The 24,441-nt window shown below is 38.1% G+C and overlaps 2 protein-coding genes across 2 annotated transcripts in view; one reads left to right on the top strand and one right to left on the bottom strand.

Annotated features, from left to right (window-relative positions):
• The window catches only part of vwa5b1 (von Willebrand factor A domain containing 5B1), a 28,817-nt gene extending 14,880 nt beyond the window's left edge, over window positions 1–13,937 (bottom strand). The window contains exons 1-10 of the mRNA XM_035944092.2: window positions 13,638–13,937; window positions 9,703–9,859; window positions 9,393–9,554; window positions 7,797–8,016; window positions 7,426–7,580; window positions 6,805–6,936; window positions 5,399–5,523; window positions 2,933–3,109; window positions 1,720–1,830; window positions 221–423 (exon numbers count right to left, since the gene is read on the bottom strand). Of these exons, the coding sequence (XP_035799985.1) occupies window positions 221–423; window positions 1,720–1,830; window positions 2,933–3,109; window positions 5,399–5,523; window positions 6,805–6,936; window positions 7,426–7,580; window positions 7,797–8,016; window positions 9,393–9,554; window positions 9,703–9,841 (1,424 nt within the window). The 5' untranslated portion in view covers window positions 9,842–9,859; window positions 13,638–13,937. The remainder of the gene's footprint in view (window positions 1–220; window positions 424–1,719; window positions 1,831–2,932; window positions 3,110–5,398; window positions 5,524–6,804; window positions 6,937–7,425; window positions 7,581–7,796; window positions 8,017–9,392; window positions 9,555–9,702; window positions 9,860–13,637) is intronic.
• A 49-nt stretch (window positions 13,938–13,986) lies between these two features.
• Window positions 13,987–24,409, top strand: ddx19a (DEAD-box helicase 19a). The gene is made up of 12 exons (XM_023261424.3): window positions 13,987–14,086; window positions 16,223–16,410; window positions 16,562–16,616; window positions 16,723–16,915; window positions 17,003–17,095; window positions 20,885–20,987; window positions 21,079–21,193; window positions 21,720–21,897; window positions 22,003–22,240; window positions 23,127–23,289; window positions 23,400–23,591; window positions 23,673–24,409. Exons 2-12 carry the CDS (start codon window positions 16,348–16,350, stop codon window positions 23,732–23,734), a joined length of 1,455 nt encoding a protein of 484 aa, XP_023117192.2. The 5' UTR covers window positions 13,987–14,086; window positions 16,223–16,347; the 3' UTR covers window positions 23,735–24,409.
• Window positions 24,410–24,441: the final 32 nt, after the last annotated feature.

Here is a 24,441-nt window from a genome sequence, read left to right as displayed (position 1 = left end):
GTAACTTCCTAGTCAAGCAGCTCCCTTCCTCACATCAGCCTTTGTGTTAAATGTCTGCAGGTATGAATCACAGTTAGCATCGAATGGGTCGTTGTGTAACATGTTTAGAACCCAACAGTTCTGGTGATACAATATTGACAATATCCCTAACAATGTCATTCAGTATTGATCTAACATTTAGAGCAGAGTGTTTTAACGGTATTTTAACAGTAATACTTGCCTGACGTAGCGTGCATGGCTGCGGACCAGCTCGATAACTTTGCCTGTGTTGCTGATGGCTCCGTCTGTGAGCAGAAACAGCAGGCGGGGGTGTCCACTGAACACCGGCTGCCTCAGGATCCAGGAGAGCGGTGCCAGGATGTTGGTCCCCCCCATATCAGCTCGGATCTTTCTGACATACTCACAAGCCAGGGCCAGGGCATCCTGGATCACGAAGATGAGAAGGTGTTGTATTAAATTAGGTAATGTGTCAAGCACATCACAACATTCAGCAGTGTCATGCTGATATTATAATCATAGCTGCATTTCAAAGCAAAATGTTAATCATCAAAAAACGGTGCCTGCAACAGTCATTTCCTCAAGATAATGTTAATTGCATTGAGGAAAAAATGTGAAGTTTGAACATGGAACCAGTGCAGAATACAAAAGCTGTACATTGTAAATGTTATTTTTTTTTAAATACACTATTATTTATATATATTCATACAAGATTTAATTAATTTAGTCCACCTATTTACTTTGTCATCTATATCTACCATAACACATTTAATCGGACACCAAACTTCAGATATTTTAGTGTTTTCAACGTGATCTTTCAATGTAAGCTAACAGCTCTCAAAATGTAATCCTTGATTTGGCAAAAAAAAAGCTCCCAATCTGAGTTCAGGAAGCAGACATCGTCTATACTTTTAAGATCAGGCTTAAATCCTTTTTTTTTTTTTTTTTTTTTTTTTTTGGTTAATAAAGCTTATAGCTGGTGGTGCCTCATGTGTCCCTGCATCATTAGTTGAGGAGCTGGAGGCTTAGACTGCTGGTTGGCTTCCCATGATGCACTGGGCACCTCCCATCTACTCTCCTCTTTTTCACTTTTTCTCTGTCTATATATACACTATAATTACATGTTATTAAGTTTATGTCTTATTTGTCCAGTAGTTTGTTCTCCCTGATCTCCTTTTTTCCTTCTGCCTCTCCCCTATACCCTCACCCAAACCAGTTGAGGCAGATGACCTTGTTCGGCTGCAAGTTTCTTCTTCCTACTGACACCAAGAGCGTCCTCAAAGGGAATCCGAGTTGCTTTTGTGGCTGTGTCAGCACAATGCCAATGTCCACTGTAGTCAATTTGTGTTATAAATAAATTGGTTATTAACTGATAAAGCTGCCAATTATTGATTTAAAAACATTAAAAAAATTGCGTCTTTCATATCCTGCCATAAATTGTGCTCTCTCTCTTTACAACATCTATGTGACAGCAGATGCAAACAAAGGATCAGACTTAGGTCTGTGCTGATACTGATGAAAAATTGACCCCAATTCTGATCTTGAATATTGAATTGGGGCATTTCTACCGTGGTTTTCAACATAAAATCATTTCCTTCTTTACTCCTGACAGACATGATTTTTTTCTCCATCCAAAGCAATACATTGTGCAACTGTGTCTGAGCCGAACTACTCATGACTAATAAAGTGAAGTGCCTCTTTCATTATACAGAGCTACATTACCTCTTCATAGTTCTGGCTGGTTGTGTACAGTGATTTAAATGTAGATCCAAAGCCAATGATGTTGAAAAGGCAGCCAGGCACCAGGCTCTTGAGAATAACCACCATGGCATCCTGAGGAGAAGAGCAGATTTGAGTCCTGAGCAAAGACTGTGATATCTGAAATAAAAAACATTTAAATAATTAAAGGCAAAGCTCGTCTGCTCATTAGGTGCTTAATGAACTGTGGATCTATGTGATCATTCCCACTGCAATACAACTACATCTGTAAATGCGTGGCTGAATGGAAGCACAGTGCTCTACATGGCTGTCAAAACAGATTTTCTCAAGGAGAGGAGTGAGTGGCATCATGCAGTTTCCATCACTGTCTCTTCTACAGCTGAGGGGCAATTTTTTTTACAATGATACTCAACTAAACCTCTATTCAAGTGAAAAGCACAAACACCACATTGGTTACACGATCCAGAACAAAATATCTGGTCAGTTGCTTTGATAAAGAAAAGATATACTATATAATACTCTAGTTTTCCAGATATGTTCAACAGTATTCTGCAGGAGTTCCTGAAAAGATCAATTTTGAATAGTCATGAAATCACTGTCAGGCTCACCCTGGTCTTGAGCCCAGACTCCATAGTATCAGACTCGTTCAATAAAAGCCCCAGTGTGAGTCACAAATAAACAGCATCCAGTATTACATCACAGGGCAGGGTCAGTGCACAAGCAGCCAAACAACATACAAACATATTAACAAATAAAGCAACCTTGAATGACACTGACTCCGCTCTGCCGGTATTGATTGAGGCTCTCATGAAGACTGATAAGGTCTCACAGATTGTCTAAAATCTAGCAACTGGGAGATGTTTGGTGAATAGTAAATGATTTGTTCAATCAATATCCTTGTGTACACGCTCTTCCCACTGCTGGCTAACTACATTTATAATCTCCACAGACCACAGACACAGTATGGCTGTGAGCCCACGAAGCAATCATACAGCCTCTAATGACATGTTTTGATGCAGTTGCTTTCCATTAATTTTCTTATAAACCTTGAATATTTTGATGTATTTTGTGCCAACTATAATTTCTTTTGAACAAAAAAAACTCTATAATCTGGAGTGTGCCATGTAGTGTAATTTATATGTAAATCAGCATGTGCCTTAATGTATGTCTGCAACAAGGCATCACTGCAACACACACCACACTGAGATAAGAATACCTTCACGCGGTTGATGTTAACACCGCTCATGCTGCCGCTGCGGTCAATAAGGAAGATAAATTCACCGTGAACCTTCCTCAGATCAGAGCAGACAGATTTGAGGTCAGGACAAAAGTTCAACATGACCACAGGGTTGTGAAGGATGTCCTTATGGAGTCGCTTGTGAATTATATCTACCTGGAAAGACAGACGAATCAAAAGAAACCATGAGCATGAATTAATGGGAACTTACACCATGAGATGACCAAACTCTTTGAATTCGCACGGGCTTAAATTTAACACTTATAAACGCAGAAAAGGACCCACAAAAGAGACCAAGTCGACAGGGCACATCAATTATTGTAGACGTGCAGGCAGACTGTGGTGTGCCTTTGGAGTGTTTCCATAGAAACCCTTTTTTTATGGCTAAGTGCTCTCTCTCCTCCTCCTGTTTAGGTCCGCTGGTCACTTAACAACCTCATCATAGCAGGGCTGTGAATGGACGCATGCATAAGCAGGGGTGTAGCAGTGATGGAAGAACTAACTGGCTGAGGGCCATTGAAGTCTTCTGTCCTTTCATTATTAAACAACACTTTGTCTTATGCATAATAATTACAACAGCCTTGAAGGGAATAATGCTCCACTGTCTCTCCAAGGAAAACTCCTCAGAAAAGCCTCAGAAATTTCTTTTGAGTATTGTTTTAAGGATATGGTGAAGAAAACAATTACTAACAGCAGTTGCTTGTATACAAACAAAATATATGTATGCTAATGTTACGCTATGCTGCAAAGCTATCGAAGAAGACAGGTTGAAAAATAAAATGAACCTTTAATAATGCAAATGCAACAGATACTATATAATTGGTATAACAAAAAAAAAGATTGTGTTAAGACCTGACTAGCTGACAAGTAAGTGCTAATCGGGAAGCTAAACAGCAACAGCTTGTGTTAGCAAACGCTAAAGCAAAATGATGCAAAGCTATTAAAGTAGTCCATATTTAAAGTGTTATTTAAACTGAACAGGTTTAAAAATGCTGTTAGGTAAATGCAGATGTAACTGCATATTTGGATAAAAACAAAAACAAACAAAACAAACAAACTAACAACATAACAAATTTGTTTTACAACCTGGCAAGCTCTCAAGTTAGTGCCTAGTTAGCTAGTTAGATTGCAACAGCTAGCCTTAGCTAAAGCTAAACCTAAACACTGCAAAGCTATTCAAGCAGATGATTAAAAAATAATGTTAAAACTGAATTACTTGAGTTCAATCATTCAGTCAGGTAAATGCAGCTGTTAATGCTACTTGAGGAAAATAAAAAGTTAAGACTTGATTATGAATGCTATTTCTCTGGTTAGATAGCAACAGCTAGACTTAGCAACAAAACATACTTTTTCTTTCCAAACCTGTATTTAAAACATATCCATTTTTGGAAAACTAAAATCTCAGTAAATGTACACATAATTTCCAGACAACTAATTTGGATTGTAGCTCAGTATTCATGTCAGAGGGAAAAAAATAAAGCTAATTAACCCTAAATTTAAATTAGCCAGCTTCTTGAGATGGTAGATTACAGCAAGTTGGTTAGCCAGAGTTTTAACATTTTGAAATTTAGTATGTTTGTGTTTATTTTAGCATACTGTTTTTTTTTCAGTTTTACAATATATAGCATATATTGTAACAAAGTTAATTTGTGGAACTGCAAGAAATTCCACAAATTAGGCACACCTGTGAAGTGAAAACCATTTCAGGTGATGAAGCTCATAGAGAGAATGCCAAGAGTGTGTGAAGCAGTACTCAAAGCAAAGGGTAGCTTTTTGTTTACTACATAATTCCATATGTGTTCCTTTATAGTTTTGATGCCTTTAGTGAGAATCTACAATGTAAATAGTCAAGAAAATAAGAGAAAAAACATTAAATAAGAAGGTGCGTCCAAACTTTCGACTGGTAGCGCATATCATAACATACAGACAGAATTCCTGACAACTATGGAGTGTAAATAATTAAAGTATATTTTCTTAAACAAACTACTTAAAATGGGCATAACTAAAAGAACACATTTTGTTGCAGTTTGGTTGCTGTTTTCCTTGCATATCCAGATTTTCTTTGTATTGTGTAAGTTATGAGGTAGCGTAAACCAACCGTCAGGATGGGCATAGTGTCATAAACAAAGAAAAAAATAAATGGACAAAATAAAGAAGTACTGCTTTTGCAGAAATCACTTTTTTGTGTCAGAACGAAGCCAACTCTACTCGTGGTGTACTTGAAATTTAGAGTGAGTGGTGCCAATGTATTAGATTGTATTGTATTGCATTGTACTGCCTAACAAAATAACATTTCAACAAAAACGTAGCTTCATGAAAATAGTGTTTAATGGAGTGATTGTTCATGGCACTGTGCTATTGTGAACCTCTCCCCTCAAAATGAGTTTGGTATGATATTGCTGTCATCAGTTCAGGTACATGGTGCCGATGTCGAGACACACTCACTTTCCTCTCATTGCTAGAGTCCTTCTTGGTGGCCTTGATGAAATCGTTCCGGCCGTGAAGATACTCATCGTACTCCTCCGGTGTCATGTCACCATTCTCAATCAGCACATGTGGCAGATGAGGCTCTGAAGTAACACACTTAGTCAGACATTACTATAAACATTGCAGACAGATTATACAACAGTTGAACAATATCCGAAACCGACAGCATCACAGGGAAGGGGAGCGTGGTAATCTGAAACTCACAGTTATCCCCATATTGATGTTAGAATTAAGGGGTGATTGTGTTTAAAGATGCTGTAGCACAGCTCGGTCTCAAAAAAAACAAAATGATCTCAGAGGGTTGAGTGAATCTTGGGGATTTGAGCAGGGTATTTGCAGGTCTTGAAAAAGCTTTAAAAGTATCGATTTTTGCCCTCTCCAAAATGTGTTTCCTTTCATTTCATTCTAAATATGTTTGTAGCCTGCTGCAGGCAGTGACACAGTCCTAAAATGTTTTTGATTCTAGCAAAAGTTTCTGTGCTATTTTGTAGATCTCTGACCATAAAATTCATGTGCACCCTCAGTTAATTAGATATTTTCCACATCCATGAATTCATTCATTTTCTGCTGCAAATGCAGGCTGTGTTTACTGATGAATAAATAATACTCCTTTATTGCCCTTTTTGGTTATTAATGTCTTTCATGCTTTGGTCAGTATGATTGTGAAATCTGTATTCATTTGCATTACATGTGTTATTCTACTTATATTTAAAGTCTTAAATTTAACTTGATGCACCTATCAGAAACCCTATAGTCAGCAGTGGCCATTAATCAACTGAGCTGTTGATGAAAACAGACTGATCCTTTCTGTTTTTTGGATTGTTCAGAGAGACCTATAACGCAGCACGGTTTCGTCCATCTCTCTGCTTGAGCTGAGCATCCATGTTGTGATTGAAATTGCAGCGCCGGTCTGGGTTGAATTAAATTGCCCAGCACTGGCCGCAGGTCTGTTTGTGAACAAAGCCTTCATAAGAGGCCTATTGGATCAGTGAGACCTTGGTTCATTCCTGCCTCTGGGAAACAACTGGCCCACACATACTGCAGGTCAAGACAGCAGTAACGGAGAGAAAGGCCTACCAGAAAAATCACCTGACAATTCCCACCCACACAATGCAGTCTGACTCTGCTGTCATGTCATATATTATTAACAGTTTCCCTGATGAGAGACTCACACTCACAAGGTGAGGCAGTAAATCACCTTTTCACTTATGTGATCATTGGAAAATAATTCTGTGAAAAAATGTCTGACTGAACTAAAAAACAAAACAAAAAAAAAAAACAGTTCCAGACTGCTTCACTTGAAAACAGAGGACAGACTAATTGCAGGACTGTGCTGTGAGTGAGTTCAGAAGTGGCAGACCTACCGCTGGGGTAGATGAGGATTTTGACAGGGTAGTCATAAGTGTATTTGTCCGCCAGAGTGATGACAACACTGGTGGCAGAGCGGGCCAGAGGGTCTGCATCAGCTCTGATGGCATGAGAAGGGCTCTCCACACCTACACAGAGCATCAGCACGCATCGATTAACGAGTGGCTACACATCCAGTATTAACAGCAATAGCAAAGCGGTTATTTACATGTGAACGGGCACAAACTTCCACAAGATTTTATAAACCACATAACTTAAGTATTGATGCATCCAAGTGCTCATGGAGTTTGAGAAAATATGCAGAATAAACAACCAGAAATTAAAGTCACCAAGATGTTAAGTTTAAGGAAACAGTTTGACACTTTTGAATATACATTTATTTGCTTTCTTGCAGGAGCTGCACAAGAATACTGATACCACCTTGAAATACACATTTTTACTTAGCAAAACACTCAATAAAATCTATTTTAATCAACAACTCACACATACGCTTAAGTACAAGGACACTTGTTTCTGCACTTCATTGCAGAAGGCCTCAAAATTACAGCTTTTTGTTGAGATTTTGAGTGTTTCCAAGAAATGTAATGCTAATAGATTTGCAAGTTTATTTCACTGACCTGCAAGGAGATAGGGAGCCCGTATCTCCAGTTGGAAGTTAAACTCATAGTCCATTGAGTTGATGGCTTCCTCCTCCAGCAGTGAAGCCAACCACAGCTGAGGAGAGTTGGGAGTTTGATCATGTGGACTTGAGGCATAGTTGTGTCTTTCCCTCCTAAAAGTGGAACAATGGAGCCATAAATATACAAAATGTTAGTACAGCCAATTTCTATCCATATTAATACAAATATGGGATCTTAAAATCCTTTTTACAGAGTCAAATCTAATTTAGGAACATACCAGATTTAAACACTGCATCTATCATTCTCTAATAAAACAACAAGACAATGACTTTTTATGTCTTTCACGACTTCATCAGTTTTTTTCTTACGTTCTGGAGAAGTTTGGGGACAGTCCGTGCTCCTCGTTGATGGTCCTCTGTACCCGAGGTGTGCACACCGGAGGGGATGAGACCTTGATGCCGCCGCTGGGCAGAGTGGAGAGTTCAGAGGAGGTACTGACCAGAATGTGTACTGTTTCCATTGGAGGGATGATCCCAAGATTAACCACCAACACTGTCCTCTCAAAATCTTCATCCATCACTATGTGTCCTGTAACACCACATTAGAACAGCGGGAAACCTCATTTTAAACATTCACCGCAGTAATGGTGCTTCTGTATGTGACAAAACTATTACAAAGCTATCCAGGTGACATCATGTTAACGGCCTGATTCCTTCGTTCACTCTTTTATTCCATCCGAAACAATCACTCCTTCCATAGAAAGTCATTTTTACAGATTAATGTAGAGATCTCAGTTATATCGCCGTGAGCAACTTTAGATCCCACTAAGTAGGCTTTCAACGCATTCCTAATGCTACACTTAAGATAAAAGCAGATCTTTAGAGAGACCCCAGGCTTTCATTATCACTGCTGTCTTTGAGGATTAAGATTGCTCTCAGAGGTACTTCTGTTTAAGTAAAACATCATACTACAATGTTTTTATTATCTCACACTCTGTTGCTTAATTTACCAATGATAAAATCCTTATATCTAACAAATCCTAAACCATATTTTGGTTCAAACTCGGTGCAAATGTGTTGGATTTCCAAATGCGTACCGATGCAACAGAGAGCAATGAAATATTGAAAGAGATGGGACTTTTGAGAGACAGATTTCAAAAAGAATGATCAAACTCAAAGCAGTACAAGAAGACCGACTTTTCATTTTCATACGAGCTAAGCTTCAAAAACTGGATCCTACATTTCCAGTAACGTAAAGCCTTGTGTCTCTCTGACTGATAAATCCTCATGTTCTTGAAATCTGTCAATGTGTTGACTGTAGAAAGCTACGCACATATCTGCAACAGACATTCTATATTTTATGTTTCACATGTTTTCACAGGTTAAGTTGTACTCCTTGTGAAAAGTAGGCAGATACTCATATGTAAAATCCCAATAGACCTTTTAAACCTGTGTAAACAGATTTTTTTGGCCAGTTTGGTGAAGCAACATTGACATATTTTCATGCTTTAAAGTTGATATGATGAATGTGTCAGCCAACAGCCACTTGTAAGAGTAACACATTGGAGTAGCATTAGTATTAATTTGAAACTGTATTTCTGGGGGCAGGATGAATTAAAGCCAATGTTCACTTTCCTTTTAGCTCTGTTTTGGTCTCCACCAACTTCTGAGGGAAATGTCTGGCTTTGCAGCTCCACTAGCTAGTATATCACTGTGTCTGTCTTGTCTTTGGGACTTAGGAGGTAAAGGAAAACAGGTTTGTCAGAGTGGAAAATGGAGGTGGAAACAGGGTTTCTGAAAGGGAGCAAACCATTGTTGCAATTGAAAGCCCCTAAAATGATCCACAGAGCCAGTGGGTATTTGTAGTTTTTTGATTCTCCTCTGTCATTTCACCACATCTACAAAATTACACAGTTGCTCATCTGATCCTTATAACAATATTGATTAGAGCTGCTTGAATCTTACCACTGCCACTCTGCAGAGCTCCATTAGATGTGTTGCAGCAATCCAGATAACAGTCATCAATTTTTGCCTTGTCTTTGATTTGCAGTGTTACGATTTGGCTGGATATCATAGCCTCAAACCCTACAACAATGGAATTTTCCTCCAGTGGATAAATGAAGATCCCTAAAAGGCAGTAAAGAGTAAAAAAACATGAAACAGAGGCAACAAACAAACAATTGCCCACGAGGAAACACATGTTTGTAAAATTGGTTGAATTGGTTGAATGTGGCTAGCAAACACAATACTGAAGTGACACATTAATCTCACTCACCCTCGATTGCATGATCATCCATATTTTCATAGGTCATAGAGGCAGTCAGAGCGAGAGTGTAACCCCTGACACAGGAAGTGATGTCAGATACACTGAGCGGCAGAGCGCTCCGGGTCTCCTTGTTAATCAGTCCAGGCATGGTGCTGGTTTTGGGATTCTGGTTTGAAAAGAAAACATATAAGTTCCTTAAGCCAGAAACAAGTCACCTCCGTAGTGTTTGACATTAAATACATAATGTACAAAACCATCTGAGAGACTTTTTAATTAGTGTTGTTTTGCAAAACTGGATATTTTGCTATGTAGGTGTGTGAGCACGCTATGTACATTGTTAATTAAGTTATACTTTTATTAGATCTTATTTATGTACAGCAAACAGCTGGATTGAATTAACAATGTAGATAGTGTGCTCACACACCTACATACCAAAATATCCAGTTGTGCAAAACAACACGAACCAAAAAGCCTCTTAGATGGTATTTAAACTTCATCATCTCATTTCTGTTTTCTAATCAGTCTACTTGCATGAACACTGTTATAAAATGCGTTTTCGATCTATGGGCTGTGTCTGTCTACATCATGATTCCACATGGAAAAAAAATCCAGAAGAATTGAAAAATGTGATTGTGTGACTTCAAAAATACAGAAAAGAATACAGGATGATCGGAACGAAAAATCTCTCAAAACTTAGTTGCAGCAGCAACCATGTGGTACAGAATTAGAAACAGTATCACAAGTCAGACCTGCAGCCTAAAATGATGCCACAGACGGTGTGCTATTTGTACAACTGAGCTCTGAAATACAGATGAGCAGGTGCTTCAGCCTTTGCACAGGGGTCAGTGGAAGTTTGAGTTTCAGTGACAGCTCAGACAGTGTAAAGGACAGTGAAGAATGCCAACCTGTATTGATGACATTCAGGAAAAGCACACCTTCTTGCTCTTTTGTACAAAACTGCAAGATTAAACTCACCCATTCTTTGGCCAGATGAGACCAAGGTGAATTTGTATGACTTTGGACTGTCACAGTGAATGCATAGTCCTGACAGTGAGGTGGAAGTGTAATGATATGAGGCAGCATGAAAGCAAAAGGTGCAGAGAGATGACATTTATAGATGGCATAATGAATGCTTGTGGATATTCCAAAATACTGGCAGGAAAGATGTCTGTAGTCTGCAGAACCTCAGCAGAAAAGGAATATTCCTGCATGATAACGATCAACACAAGAGATTCTAAAGTAGGAAAAATGGAAAACTATGACCTGACCAAGTATGTGACTTGAATCCAATAGAACACCTTTATGGTATTTTGAAGAGGAAGGCAGAGCAAAGAGCGACTGAAAAATAGTCTCCAAAGAGCAAATACTCTACAGGCCAACTTAGAACTAAAGGAATTATTGAGAGGTTATACAATTTAGAATTGTTTGACATTTAAGTGATATTCCACAGCGCTGAACTCATTTCTGTTGTATACTGTATGTTAATACCTCTGCCTGCATTTGTGACACTAACATATTCACATGTATACATCGATATGACTTTTCTTCAAAAGAATTCCAACAGGAAATTAAGAAAACTGGAGAAACAAATAATTAGCAATAATTTCAAAACTTTATGGAATAGTTTTGTTTATTTTATTAACAATGACAATAATTAAACAGTCTGATTTTAATTCATAATGGCATTTTGCAAATTACACTTCTGTTTTTATTTCATATTGTCGCTTTTAACGACATAGAACCAGCCTCTATTAAGCTAACAAACTCAACAACTGCTACCTAACTTAGCTTACTAGCTCTGGTTAGGCAGAACAACAACAACAATGTCAAAGTTATTTGGATTCAACTGGCTGCTGCTGCAAATACTCATATAGCATGAGTTGTTAATTCAGTATTGAATTATATTCAAAAAAGCTGAGTTTTAGTTAAAAAGCCAATGATGGATTGACCTTTTAACAGCGCTTGTGTTGAGAGATGTGGCTGCATTCACATTTTATTATTGTTAAATTAGGTAAATGTCATAATTTCGTACATGTTGTGTCAATATGACCATTTAATGAGAGAAGTGGGACTGATTAATTCTAATTATGCATCCTACACTGTGGGCAATAAACTGTGATTTCTTTTTAATATGTGCAAATTTTCATGTAATGTGTGATGACAGAAACATCTAAAAGTCGCCTTTAAATACACTTGTATTTGTAGTGAAAACAAGTTTTATGTATTTATTAATTGTATTGAAATATGTGCAAAAATAATGTTCACCTGTGAATAATAGCATTTTAACATCTGCCAACAATATGTGACTTACTGTGTAGTATGTGTTTTTAACGAGCTTAAACCCCTTCATATATTTTAGGGATATTGGATTTCTTCATTTCAAATTTGTTAGGATGTTTAGATGTGTTTTAGCAGACATTTCTTTTAAAGGAAACTTTTTGGAAAGGTAAAGCAATAACATCAAACACACAGCATGTTCTCATTACAGACTCCAAACATTAGAGCTGAAGCTGCTATCTGGATGTCAATTCAGTGCTTCAATCGCCATAATCTCTCTTAATATGAAAACAAGAAGCCTAAGGTAAGGTGACACTGGTGCTTTGAGAGTGTAAAATTATGGGACTAAAACGAATTTATAGTAGCATCATCATTACAACGCAGTAACAACAGAATCGGAAAGAAAAAAGGAGTATTTACTGCTGTGTGAGGAGACAAAAAAAACTTCAGATGCATTAAATATGCAAATGGAAGAATACAGCATAATTAATTTTGTAGAATATTCAATAAAATTATGTGCTGCTTTAGGGTGATGCTTCATCAATAATTCTGTCTCCTCCACCAGCAATCTTGGTTATGCTGTCAGGGGTCTGCATCTGCTGCATGACCAGAGCCCCACACAGGCTTAATAGGAAGTGTTATGACGGAAGCAATATCCATAGAGACAGCTCTGATTGCTTGCTTGCCTGCAGACAGACCAGCAGCATCTCTGAAGTGTGCATTTGTTTGTGATCGTGGGATTGATTAAAACATCAGGCGTTCTCCTTCCCCCACACAAACCATAAAATCATTACCACCAATAAAAAATTCCTACTTCAAGCGCAACTTCCTCACTCACTGGCTACACAAGAAGCCCTTCAGAATCAATGAGAAAATCGATCAGTCTTTCCAACGGTCAAATTAGGGTTTTAGGTACCACATTGTTATTTATGGTGAGGAAAAGGTCATGCAGATGTAATTTTGGACTATTTTGTTGCCCGTCTCAACAGTGCCATCATGTGTCCATTCAACCACAGACTGAGAAGCACATCCCTTTGTCCCTCTATAGGAACAATCTCCTCCAATAGGTGGACAAAAGAAAGACTTAGTGAAAGACTAAAATCAAGCACAGCTGGACTGCAAAACGATAAAATGAGGATTTAGACACAAAACCTGAATATATAATTACAAAACAATGTAAAATAAACATCTAACTCATATGAAAGGTTCTAATTTTACACAAGTTGCAGCAAAAAGCTACATTTCAGTGAGCTAAGCAAACATCTTTCTCTTTACGGTATTTCAGTTTATAGTAATTAGTGTTAAAAGTGACGGTCCCAGGGTGCTTCTCTCCTGGCTGGCTCAGTCACATGAATCATCTTCTGGGATTTACTAAAAGACCACCAAACCGTCAACTCTCAGCATCAGCATTGCCACAGTTCTCTGCACTCATTAGTGTCAAAACACAGAGCAGATGTTGTGTAGCCACCTGTTGAAGCACAGTGTCTGTATCTGTGTTTACAGTGGAAATGGAGACGCACCACTGGCAGTTCTGATCATTACCACACCGACTGACCTTTTTCTTCATTTAAAACAAAAGACAGGCATGTTTAAATCATGTACCATCACAGAGGCACACTGCGGCATTAAAATTCATCTGAGTCCCAGTGTCAGCTTCATTATCTTACCTTTCATTTGTGTGAACTGGGTGTGCAGCGAGGACCTCTCTCTCTGTCAGAACTCCACTTGTCATGAAAGATATCCTCCTCTTCGACCTCTCTCAGCTCCCCCTTTTTTTTGTTTTTCTCTGTGGCGTAGAGGGAATAGGAGTGCTGCAACAGGTGGCTGGAACTACACAGGCAGCAGCCACATTGTTACTTAGACTGCAAAGAAAGGCAAGGTAACAGTGGTTCAATCAAGCTCAGCAACATGTGGTTGCAAAACTGTTTCATTTATTGTCTCCTCCTCCTCCTCCCTGTGTGGATGCTGGAGTTTCAGAGCAAGAGAGAGAGAGAGAGAGAGGGAGAGAGAGGAAGAGGGAGAGAGGGGGATGAGACTGAGGGATTCAAACATTCCCATTCAAAGCACCAGCACCACCCACTCACTCCAGCGCTCGATGATGACATGAACCATTCAGGTATCTTTTTTTAATAGCAAGAGATCAGTGTGCATGACATGTACTGTAACACCAGGAGCAAACAGGAGGGAGTAATACACCTTCATCCCCTCTAATCTCTCTGCCGTCCTGTCTCTGATGTGATTGGAAAAGCCCTTAATGATTTAAAGCCGACGTGGGTGTTCGGCTGTGTCTGTGTTTTGTGATCACTCGGTTTGATACGTCTGTTTTTTCTGTGCGAGGTTACCATGACAATTAATATGTGTTTGCAAAACCATTTGGGCGTAGCTGTGAGCATGTAGATGGTGTCTATGTGTGAGAGAGTGTGTGTGGGTGGGTTGGCTGAAACTCAACATCCGCCTCCAAATTGAATTAACCTGCAGCCAATAAAACTGCCTCCCTCCCTCTCGCTGTCTGTTTCTCAACCTCTCACACCCTCACTTCCTCTCTTTCTCACAGCACTAAGAAAGTTAGAGGCAAATTCCACTTATTTGTTTTGCAACCAGCAATAACTAACAGTACCACTAACTCAGCAAAGCACTTGATCTTTCAGATGTCATTTGATGGCCTATACTGGCCCCAATATTGACAGTTTCCAATTACATAGGGCAAAAATTTGCAAGTCCTCACATTTGAGAAGCTCTGCTATAAATACTACTTAAATGACTGAGTCATCAATTAATGGGCACACAAGGTAATTTAGCATGCTATCAACTGCTGAGCACAAAGTTCTCATTAAGGTTTTATGCATTTTATACCTCTGAAGTATTTCATCTGTCATGAAAAGCCCTGAATTTAGCTTGCATGAGTTAGAATAATCACTCTTACAAATTAAACAGCAAATTAATGAGTAAGCAGATTAATCTGTAACAAATAATATAACTGTCAGTTCCAGCCCTACTATAAAGACATTACTTTTCGTATTTTTTGTTATGAAAACACCTCAACTCTGAACATATACATTTCAGTGGGATTTATTTAACCTTATGGAGGTATAGAAAAAATTCTACATTAAAGAAAGCAGGTTGATCAATGGACAATAATTCTAAGAAGTGGTTGCAGTCCCACTGGTAAAATAGCAATGCTAACTGAAATAATAAAGATAAAATTTTTAGTAGAATCAATATACACTGTAAAAATAAATCAATAAAAAATCCCAGTCAAAAAACAAACAGAGAAATCCTCTAACATAACTAGCTGATTTAAATGCAGTAAACCTGTGTAATTTTACACACTGTAAAATAATGGATTATTATGACAATTACCACTATCATTAATCAATAATAACTATTATATTTGTAAAAACAGATTGTTGACGTGGTTACTACGCATAGTTTTGACCTGATTTTTGTTTTTCACTCAACATGTAAATTAATTTTTTGTGTGATTTTACTAGATATTATCTGTAATTTAATAAAATAGGGAAATTCTGTGAAGTTACACTAAATAGTTCAAAAAAAAGATTTGTGATTTGAACGTTTTCTCCTTTTTTCAACAGTTAACGGGTAAATGAATACTTTTTTTCCCTCTGATTTTATGCCTCATCTGTAAATTCGACAAAACGGGAAATATCTGTCCAAAAAAAATGGAAATACTTGAATTTATACAGAGTAGTGACGATTGGGATGACAACAGTCCACCTTAGGAGTAAAATAAATCACCTAACATAGTATGGCATGCAGGTCAAAGCAAATCTTAGATGAAAATTAATCTCTTACTAAGCATACCATGAGTAATATCGGTGCAGTTAGATTAAAAATGTATTATTGTTAAGTTAGTAAAATACCTTTTAATGTAGTAGTTGAGTTCACGGCATTTGGTAGGTGTGTCAGGTTCACGTCGCAAATATGGCGGAACTGCTGTGTTGCGCTCAAGACATCCTCATAAAGTGCGTAAATGAAACGTCGCATGCATTTAAGCGTGTCCTATCGTACAAAGGAACGTACAAAGAACGTAAAATAAATACTCCATTAAGAATATAATCAGCTGTGATAAAAGGTGTAGAAAAACTTATTTTATTAATTACATATCATGATACACAGCAGATTTATGCTTAACAATTTGGAAAATGACAGATTCTCAGCTATTTAGTTTTCTGTTTGGCTGCTTCTGTTGACGAAGTGTGTTTGTTACCGTTTTTTTCTGGATCTCCTGAAGGCATCACGGGGGTTCCAGTGGTGACAGTTGGCTCAGGCCGAGAGCGGGACGACGTTGACGCTGACTGCAAACTTTACCGAAACTTTGGTTTTCCCCCGAAAGAAACTCACGGTTAATGTTAGAAAATGTTCGGAGACTCGTGGTCGCATTCAGCGGACCTTCAAGAGGCCGCAGCTTCTTCTATACAGGTACGTTTTGAAGGTGGCCAACAGCTCCAAAACTAACGGCAAACACGGGCTAGCTAATTACATGCTAATCGCTCTTTAGCAGGCTAGTTTAATGCGCTAGTTTACTGATTTATCGGCTATTAATGTGATTAATATTACTTTCTCTCACCAGTTTGACAAAAGGGATCGTGTTCATGGTCAACGTAACACGACAGGAGATATTAATGGTAACTTAATTAGTTTTTTCCTCTAATTTATATTTGAGCTAATTAATTTTACCGCTGAAGTTGGTGATGCATTCACAGTCCCTTGATGGTGTTTCCACCTGCGCAGGCAACCTCGTGCCGGAAAAGGCTAGGAGTGGAGACTGGAAAGGAGAGGGGGACAAAGTGAACCTGGCTGAGGAGTCTCTGTTGAATAAAATGATTCGCCACGCTCTGGTGAGGAACAGAAACGAGGTGGAGGTCCTGCAGGCGGACCCCACCTCCCCACTGTACTCCGTGAAGACGTTTGAGGAGCTGAGACTGTGAGCCTGAGAGGAAAACCGCTGTACCTGCGATTTGGCTCTTAAGTAGATAAATATATGCTTATTCTATTCTTTTATTTTTATTAGGAAACCTGAGCTGCTGAAGGGTGTGTACAACATGGGCTTCAATAGACCATCCAGAATTCAGGAATGTGCCTTACCTATGATGCTGGCACAACCGTGAGTTCATTTTCACTCTTTTTAATTTGTGCAAAAACAGTTAAATCACGTTGTCATTATATAAATAGATAAATTGAATGCTTTATTGAGCCTTGAAGGGAAATTGCAGTGTTGCAGCAGCGATTTACATTTCACAAAACACATAGAACGTGCATTAAGCTGACATGAGGTAGGTAAGAAGAACATTCATTTATGTGCATAAAATTTACTTGCGGACATAGTTTCCTTAAAATAAGGACCCTGCAATATTATTTATGTGAATTTGCTTAATCAATACAATATCTAGGTGAAGTACTGAGGTAATCTAAATATTGAGATTAAGACCCTACAATATTATGTAGATTCACTCAACTAACTTAAATATTAAAGGTGAGACTTAAACAATATTGCATGTAATACAAGTTACCTGACTAACCTTAATGTTTCAGGTAAAATCCTACAATGTCAAATACTCTACCAAATTACCTGATGATTTAAAAAGTAAAACTTTACAAAATTATAAATGGAAAGACCAGCAAATCCAAAGAAAAACGAGCATATTGGTGCAGTGTTCAGATTTCACAAGCTGCAGGCAGCAGTGTTCAAGCATTTTTTTTTTATTATTATTTGCAAAGGAAATATTTGTATTATTACACTTTTTTGACAAAGGTGGCTGTTTTAGGTGCTGTTACTTGTAGCTTTTACTGAGCAGAATTAGGTAAGTATTCTATACTCGCTAGCAAAAGTATTCATTGATTTATTGAAAAAATACTTGTAATGATTACTTGCTTTTCTAGGTTTTATATCATAAAATTGTGCAGTGGACTCCAAAAGTCTGTGGCTACACATATTTTCATGTAAATGTGAAAATAATGAGCAAGTCTGACGATTCAGCACTGTTTCCAGGTCAGCAATCACATTAACTCCTGTTAACCTAACCACAGATACAGAATTAGCGAAGTAAACAACACAGAATTCCAGTCAGCAAAAATACTGTCAAAAAAGGCTGTTGATTAGTGGCCTCAGCAGTGTCTCTAAACCACTTCTCAAGAGGGGAAACAAGGCCAAACTCTTGGCATGGGCAAAGACATAGCAGCCTTTCTCTGTGGATGATGAAAGAAAAGTTATATTTACTGATGAATCCCAGTTAAAGATCACTGGCCATAACATAAGGGTGAGTGTAAGAAGACGATCACGAGGTAGAGTGATGCCACAGTCTGTCAAACCCACAGTGAAGTCTGAGGTAGCTTTGCAACTCTGGAGCTGGACACCTGTAGTCAATCGATTCCTCTCTGACCAAGGATGTCCACGCTCTGGTTTTCTTCTTTGTGGAGAATAATTCATACTGTAGCAGGATGACGAAGAACTTGACCAAGGAGTGTTAACTGCCATAGATTTCTCTCCACATTCACCTGACCTCAGCCCCACTGAGCAGTTATGGAGGTACTTGAAGACAGAAAAAGCCAAACATTCTTGACATGACAGAAAGCCATTTGGAGCATTGTCACGACAGGTTGTGATAAAATGTCTTATCCGGCTTCAACAAGCTGGTGGAATCCATGCAGCTCGAGTGCAGTTGTCATTAAACCAAAAGGGCACCAAGCAAACACTAAAGATATTCTGAAATTCATGGACATTTTTCACTGATTAAATTATTATTATGATTAGGCAATTAAAAAGTTCTTAAGTTCGAAGCAAATGCAAGATTTAAGAATCTGCGCTAGTGGCCTCAGTCTTTTGGACCCCAACTTGACAACTGATGCTCACTTTTCGCAGGTTTTGTGGTATTCTATAGATAATAGGGCTGCAGCTATCGGTTATTATTAGTAATCGAGCATTGTATTGATTATTCTGGTGATTAGTCGAGTAATTGGAATTCGCACTTGGTATGCACGTTACAGCATGAAAAGCGAAAAGTGAGCAGAACACGGGCGGACATCTGTGGTGTATTGTACATATATAGTATAGTACAGGGGTATTGTACATATATAGTATAGTATCAGGGGTATTGTACATATATAGTGTAGTACAGGGGTATTGTACATATATAGTATAGTACAGGGGTATTGTACATATATAGTATAGTACAGGGGTATTGTACATATATAGTATAGTATCAGGGGTATTGTACATATATAGTGTAGTACAGGGGTATTGTACATATATAGTATAGTACAGGGGTATTGTACATATATAGTATAGTACAGGGGTATTGTACATATATAGTGTAGTACAGGGGTATTGTACATATATAGTATAGTATCGGGGCATTGTACATGTATAGTATCGGGGCATTGTACATATATAGTATAGTATAGGGGTATTGTACATATATAGTACAGTATAGGGGTATTGTACATATATAGTATAGTACAGGGGTATTCGACTAAAACTCAAAGCCATGGGAACCCATCATGTATTTAGTTGGTGATGCAGAAATCCCATAAATGGTTTTTTGTTTGGTCCATTTAAACTGCCGATACTGCAGCTGATAGAACAGAAAGAAGAAAACTGCTCAGTTTATTAGTAATTATTTCAGAGAATATTCAATCAGTAACATTAATTTCACTTTGATTTGGCTACAAATTAAAGTGATTTCCTTCATTATGAGACAGTGTCAGACCTACATGCACTTCAGTACAATATGTTTGAATATATGAAGTTTGATAGTTTAATTATGCAGTTTTCTGTTAGAAATAATCCCCTGCATTGATCGGTAAAATAAATATATTAACGCAAGTTTAACGGTTTTCAACCAGCATTCCTGTCTTACATAATTTCCAGTTGCAGCGCATTTTACCGTCATAAATTTTTATATTCCTCATTGTTCTCCGTTAAAACAACCTGTTTGCGATCATTTCATGTTGTGTGGAAAACAAGTCAAATGATGCGTTGAACACTCCTGTTTGTGTAGACGAGTTTGAAGCAGAAAGTCTGAGTTAAAAAAAAGAATTGAAAACCACCTTCATACTTGTTAACTCTGAGATTTTTGTTTTTGTTGAGCCGACTGACACAAAGAACGCCTGACTATGTCAAACTGCCCTTGTAGTTCAGCCCCCTGATCTGCTAAATGCCGTAAACACTAGAAAAGCTGCGACGGTTAAAACAGAAGCGTCCCATTAAATATAAAATCCCCTTATCATTTATTGACTACAGTCTGGGTGCACCAGTTAGTGACCTGGGGTCTAGTGTGTTGTGGATTAAACAAAGCCTTGATCCATAGAATTTTGCCTCGAGGAATTTTAGTAATCAAATGACTCCAATAGCTCAAGGAATCGTTTCAGCCCTAATAGATAATATAGATTTTATAGATAAAATAGATAATTTAATGACTTAAGTACTAAAAAACATTTTACTTTACAAGCCATTAACTCATCCGAGATTTATGTAGACTGGAAAACTCATTGTAGGCTATATTTCAATCAGAGTACCACTAATGGGAAATTTGGCATGAAGTAAATAGAAAATGGTTGCAACTATTTCTTTTTGTTGTTGATTAACCTGCCTAGTATTTATTTACTGTCTTAAACATCACATCAGTAAGAAAGTTTATATGATGTTTTGTCATTTTAGAGCCTACAACAAAAAATGGGGCATTTTTCTTTAAAAAATTAAGTCAAATCTAAATAACTGCTAATTAATACATGCTAGCAGATCATTTCAGCTTTGAAATGGACTATAATTATTGTCCTATGTAATGTCTATAAATTCCAAACAATAGTTCCTATAAAAATCCTCTTTTATTTTCATTACGTGAGGTTTGCCTATGATTTATCCACTTTCTTAATTCTCTACCTTCTCTGCTTCCAGACCTCAGAATCTGATCGCACAGGCACAGTCTGGCACAGGGAAAACTGCTGCTTTTTCTCTGGCCATGCTCAGCCATGTAAACCCTGCCAATAAGTGGACTCAGGTAAGCAGAGCATCTTCAGAGACTCAGAGCCAGCTGGTGTCCCTTAATCGGATCCTGAAGTGTACTCACCATTTTAAACTTTGTCTTTTAGTGCCTCTGTATCTCGCCAACGTACGAGCTTGCACTGCAGATCGGTCAAGTAATTGAGCAAATGGGGAAGTTCTGTCCAGATGTGAAAGTGCAATACGCCATTCGTGGGAACAGAAGTAAGAAGTTGACCACAAGTGTAATTGGGTTTTTCCATCTCAAATCATCAGGGGCCTTCTGCTAGACCATCTCTGATTTGTGTCAAACTCTTTTTATCACAAGCAATGGAAATTTTAAATGGTATCAGTGAAATTTGAACAAGCATGTTTTTTTGCACTTTGATATCTGAGGATGTGTTTGAAAGCAATATCTCAAAAACTGTTAAAGAAAAAAGCGGGAAATGTTCACTGTTTTTCTGACAGTCACTGATTCAGAATCTGCAATATTAGACAAGTAGATCAAATGTTCGCTTATCTCAGAAAGTTTAATAAAGATTTGATATATAATTCTGAAATCTCACAAGTATTGTAGTTTTAAATATCCCTATTTTATGCTGTAAAATTGTCAGGAAAATCCTAGATGGTCGAGTAGAAATTGTTTAAAGATTTGATGATTTGACATGGAATGACCCAACCTCTGTAGGAAGAAAGCACTTGTAGTCATCAGGTAGCTGTATTTGTACATGACTATGTGCTTTGTGTTCAGTGCAGCGAGGCGTTCAGCTGCAGGATCACATTGTCATTGGAACACCGGGCACACTACTTGACTGGTGCACAAAGTACAAGCACATTGACCCCAAGAAAATTACTATGTTTGTGCTGGACGAGGCTGATGTGATGATTGCCACGCAGGGTCATCAAGACCAGAGCCTCCGCATCTATCGGTGGGTTTTGCTTAGAGAAACCTAAAGACATAATAGAAACAGTTTTCATTCTGTCATGTCAGTCAACAAGCTTCTCTAGTCACAATTATCTTCGTACTGATGCAGACAGCTGACAAAGGACTGTCAGATGCTCCTTTTCTCTGCAACCTTTGAGGACTCTGTGTGGAGGTTTGCAGAGCGAGTGGTTCCTGACCCCAATATCATCAAGCTGAAGCGGGAAGAGGAGACGCTGGATAACATTAAACAGTTCTATGTGGACTGTAAGGACAAGGACGAAAAGTTCACAGCCCTCTGTGACCTGTATGGGTGTCTTACCGTAGCACAGGCCATGATCTTCTGCCATGTAAGTCAGCTGTTTGTAGCACAGAATTATTATTATTATTATTATTATTACAAATTATCATGTTTCTTTTATTGTATGTCTTTTAACACAGTAGCTAGACAGTTACTGATACTCACATGGGAATTGTGACTAAATGAAGTACTAAAATAAGGCCCTTTGATATTATTAATTATGCAAACTTACCTGGGTAATATATTGTAAATGGTAAGGTTAAGACCCTACATATACATAATACAAAGGAACCTAAAATATTATATACTTGAACAAATTACCTGTCTAGATTATTAAAGTTAAGATCTTACAAAATTACATGAATTGAAAGACTGCACATGAGCAGCATGTTCATGACAGTGGAGAGGAAATGTCCCGTTATCAGAAAAATACCTCAGTCCCTTTTTAACCCTATGAGGTTAAGTATAAGGGAACTGGATTTCTCTTTGTGGTTCTACTTCTTCAACTGATGACGTCTCTTGGATGAGAAATGAAATGTCCACAAGAACCAAAAAAATAAGTACAGTTGTTTTTTACTGAAGGTCGTAGGATTATTACCTGGATGACGCAGAATCTACACAAACATTTTTCTTTTTTAGCCTTTTCCAAACAAGGCAGCCAGTGTCAGACCCACCGCCTCTGACGCTGTTGTTTGTTTACATTCTGGCAGTTGGTCCATCACATCTCCTTCCGGACGACAACCAAAATTTAGTTTGCAATGTGTCTGGGTGACATCACAGCAAGAATTTATAGCTCTATAATAGCCTAATCTGACACACAGAGCATCTAATCAAACTAAAATAACAAGTAGATAAGAATACATTTTTCAATTCAAGATACTTTCTCCTGATAAGACGTGATATTAACAATTTGTCTTTGCTGAAACTTTGTTCAGACTCGCATGATGGCTTCTTGGCTGGTTGAACAGCTGTGCAAAGAAGGACATCAGGTGGCAATGCTGAGTGGGCTACTGACGGTGGAGCAGAGAGCTGCTGTCATAGAACGCTTCAGGAGCGGCAAAGAGAAGGTGCTTGTGACCACAAATGTGTGCTCCAGAGGTAAGAAACGCTACGACTGACATTTTAAAATGAACCTAAGAATAAACCTGTTCATGCTGGCAGGTAGGTATGAATATCCAAGCAGCTGTTTGTGGTCATGTGGATTACAGGTATAGATGTGGAGCAGGTGTCGCTGGTGGTCAACTTTGACCTCCCTGTGGACTTTGACGGGAATGCGGACAGTGAAACGTACCTCCACCGGATTGGCCGCACAGGACGCTTTGGCAGACAAGGGTTTGCCGTCAATATGGTGGACAGCAAGCACAGCATGGATATTATCAACCAAATTGAGATGCATTTCAGTATGTTGTGTCGTTTTTCAGTATGATCACGTTAACCTGAACATAAATCCACATCCTAACTGCTTTTCTTTTCTCCCACAGACAGGAAAATCAGAAAACTTGACACACACAATCTTGAAGAAATGGAGAGCCTGTCGACCTGAATTCTTTGCTACATACACTGCCTGCAACAGAAGCAGTTACCTCAAATATGACTTGAGTTCTTTCAAGGGTTCATTGTTTGTAATTTATTGTTTACAGATGCATGCAAATGTGGGTTTGCTAAACTTATTTTACGGCAGTATCTTGAGCCAATTTTTTCACTTTTTGCATTTGTCTGATTTTGATTGTTGTTCATTTGTCACCTTATAGCTTTAAGCGGTGTCTCTACCGTAGACTAACTGCTAGCTGTTAAAACAGCATGTAAGAGGTGTGATTATGGTTTGTAGTGTTGTATTTGATCATTATTATTATTAATGCTGGGTTCAAAGAATGTTACCTCTGTAAATATTTGCATGTTTCTTCGAGGGTGAGTGGATATTCTTGAATAACTTGAAGCATTTGAAGGTTTAAAATGTCTGTTTCAGCTGAGAGGGAGTTGACTGTTAGTTTGTTGAAAACTTAATTTGGTGTGATATCAGACTGTGAAGTCAGAGCTGTTCCATCATTTTGTGACTCCATTCAATTGGATAAAATATAAAAGCTGAGTGTTTGGTGCATGTTGAACACAGTTTTCGCCTTTCTGAACTGCACATTTTCTCTATCTGTGATAACAACTGAACACTTGCAAATACAGTTTTGATTAAATCTAGCTTCCATGCTTCATACTTAGAAATCAGGATAGTAGTTGTGTGAATTCTTCATATGTACA

This window comes from Amphiprion ocellaris, chromosome 8, assembly GCF_022539595.1.
Source record: "Amphiprion ocellaris isolate individual 3 ecotype Okinawa chromosome 8, ASM2253959v1, whole genome shotgun sequence".
In the NCBI taxonomy this organism is placed as follows: domain Eukaryota; kingdom Metazoa; phylum Chordata; class Actinopteri; family Pomacentridae; genus Amphiprion; species Amphiprion ocellaris.
The sequence above is the reverse complement of the archived record's forward strand: the minus strand, read 5'-3'. Positions and strand labels throughout refer to the sequence as shown.